The sequence below is a fragment of the Solanum tuberosum genome, unplaced genomic scaffold (genome assembly GCF_000226075.1).
Source record: "Solanum tuberosum cultivar DM 1-3 516 R44 unplaced genomic scaffold, SolTub_3.0 scf00099, whole genome shotgun sequence".
Taxonomy (NCBI): Eukaryota; Viridiplantae; Streptophyta; class Magnoliopsida; order Solanales; family Solanaceae; genus Solanum; species Solanum tuberosum.
Window position 1 is genome coordinate 627,194 of NW_006239023.1, and position 2,807 is coordinate 630,000.

At 33.3% G+C, this 2,807-nt stretch overlaps 1 protein-coding gene across 1 annotated transcript; it reads right to left on the bottom strand.

Annotated features, from left to right (window-relative positions):
• Window positions 1-243: 243 nt before the first annotated feature.
• Window positions 244-2,526, bottom strand: LOC102584396 (probable xyloglucan endotransglucosylase/hydrolase protein 8). The gene is made up of 4 exons (XM_006348016.2): window positions 2,004-2,526; window positions 1,819-1,919; window positions 1,538-1,740; window positions 244-912 (listed from the first exon to the last, which is right to left on the bottom strand). The coding sequence occupies exons 1-4, from the start codon at window positions 2,191-2,193 to the stop codon at window positions 510-512; spliced, it is 897 nt and encodes a 298-aa protein (XP_006348078.1). The 5' UTR covers window positions 2,194-2,526; the 3' UTR covers window positions 244-509.
• Between the last annotated feature and the right edge of the window lie 281 nt (window positions 2,527-2,807).

A 2,807-nucleotide genomic window follows, 5' to 3' on the forward strand; every position in this document is an offset into this window, starting at 1 on the left:
GATCTCACAAGTTACAACTTCTGGTGTGTAATTAGTAATTACCGCGCTCATCAATTTCACGATGTTCTTCGTTCATCTCAAAAGTCCTAGAGCTGGAATTGAATTAGAATTTTAACTTCCAACTCTTGCACAAGGAGAAGCAAAAGTTATTGAATGCATTATCTATCTCATAATGCTAATGCTCTTTTGGAAACTTACATAACAGAAGTCTTCGATCAGAGGAGCCCTTACCTCTTAAGCGACTATGAGAAATTGAAATCTTAACTTCCTTCAATAAAACATACATATGTAAAGATTGCATTAAGAATATCATTATAACATTTGTGAATATAGCAAAACACTGTTTCACTTTCCAATAGTAGTAATGCCGTTCCTTCTTTTACTAGACGGTGTAAAGTATACCAATCGATGGATCTACTACTATGGCTCAATCCCAAATAAGTATGAGAGAGTCCGATATATACACTCAAAATACTACTACAATTTTCGAATTTTATCTCTCTTTAATATTAGTCCAATGGATTTAACCAACACTCTTGAGGCTTGTACTTGTTCCTCACAGTATCCTGACAATAGTTATAAACCACAAAGTTCCTTTGAACCCAAGCATAATCAATCTTCTCTTTACTTGATAAGTGCCAAGCATTGTTCTGATCCCACCAGTGCTGTGTGGTGGATGAAGCACAAGCAGGGTAAGGATTTTTCCATGGACAAGCGTCTATCGTGAAATCCTTATAAGATGCTACAAATGGTGCATTTTTCCAGTTTATCTTGTCCAAACCTCCTCTAGTAGCCCAATTATCTGCATTCCATATGCTTGAAAACACGTACATTGGCCTTAGGGCTGGAAAGAAATTGTTTGTGTGATTCGCGTTCTTGTATACCCTTATCGGTACTTGATCCACAAAAAAACTGCATTTACAAGAATGTAGTTGATTGAGTCATCATCAACTAATCTCAAATCATTTGTGTTCAACATATATATGAATCTTCTATATCTATTTCATTATGTTCAAATCCATTTCAAGACAATCTTTATTGCCAGTCGTAATTTATTTATTTTTTGAAAAAAATTGTTACTACTATAGTATTTTGGTACCTCTTATGTAATTTGAGAAACAAAAAGTACCATCGATGGATGTAGTAAGATGGTTCGAAATCTTTTATCCTTAATAATAGGTCTTAGATTTGGACTCTAGAGCCAGAATTTTTCCTAAACGATTCAAAATATAAAGAAGTAAATGTAAGAAGAAACCAAGAGTATTCAGCGTCTAGGATATATAAAGTAATTTTCTAGCAAAAAGGTTCAAATGAAGTATATTTTACCTCCTTGATGGATCTACTCGACGTGAATTCTGATTAATTTACTTTAATCCTTAAGCGCGCATAGGGATGAAGTACATTAATGTAGCAAACATTTTACCTCCTTAATGGATCTATCCAACACAAATTCCGATTAGTTTAACCATTGAATTTCGAATATCGAACGGTTAAACAAAAAGGAAAATAAAGTTAAAGAGTGAAAAATAAGACTTACACAATTTGATGTGAGTTCCAAAGAATGGAATAAGTATGGAAGTCCAGAGTAGGATCAAACCAAAGTTGATGCCTCATTTCACGTCCACCACTGCCATTATTATACACATTTGTCTGAATAAGATAAGGCTGCCCTGTTCTGTTTCCCAAGAACTCAAAATCTATCTCATCTCTCAATGGCCCTGCCTCTACTTCTGAGCACATCTGTGCCCAACAAACAAACAAACAAAAAATCACAAAAAAATTCCAACAAAAATGCACAAAATGTTTAAGTGAACTTACATAAAATGCTGTTACAACACCAGCAGAGTCACCTCCTACTAATTTCAACTTTGTGCTGTACCAACCAAATCTATAGCTCTGTTTTGTTATGAACCCACAATCTAACATACCAAAAAACATGAAATATATTCAAATTTCAAGAAAACAAAATAAAATGCATTTTAAATTTCTTGGATTTTAATCACCTGATACTTGGTCTAAGGTAAGATACCAGATCTGTCCATCTTCAGAAGTCTTGAAATGTGTACCAGGGCAACTTTTACTGAAATTTTCTTCAAATGCACCTTTCACTACTCCATTTGATGATGAAAAAAGGGTAAACATTACTGATAAAATTAAAAAAAGATGAGCCATTGAAGAAGCATTGCTCTCCATGGTGTTTTTATTTTTCTTTTCTTTTGAATGAAGATAGGCTGGATGGATCCCTTAGAAATGACAACGTTTTATTAATTATACGCGGTTTGTTACCTAAGGGCAAAAACGGAAATAAATCTTTTTTACCTCGAGAGACGAAATATAAGGCTAAGGACAAAAAAGAACGAACAAAAAACTGCTTTTATTAGCAATTCTAGACGATAAAAATCCTTACTCATTTGAGAATATTTTCCTATTTGGACTAGAAAGATATTTCAAAAATTGAGGACCACCATGTTCGGTATTCTAAAAATGGAATGCTTTTCAAAAATATCAATCCAAAATGGTTTTTTTAGAAACCAAACCAATTCAATTGTATTGTTAACAGCGGTGGAGCTATCCTTGTCCGAAAATTACATCTTACTTTATAGTGGTATCTATAAATTTTTAGACACTCATAGAACCAACGGAGACTTGTAGTGCAACAATAAGGATATGCTCAAAACTTACATGGTGCTCAAGTTCAAATCCTCGTTGAATTTTTTGGTTATGCCACTGATGTAGTAGAAGAATGCATTCTCCTAAATGTTTTTTAATAATGCTTTTATAATATTAATGGTAATTTAAATTTGTCC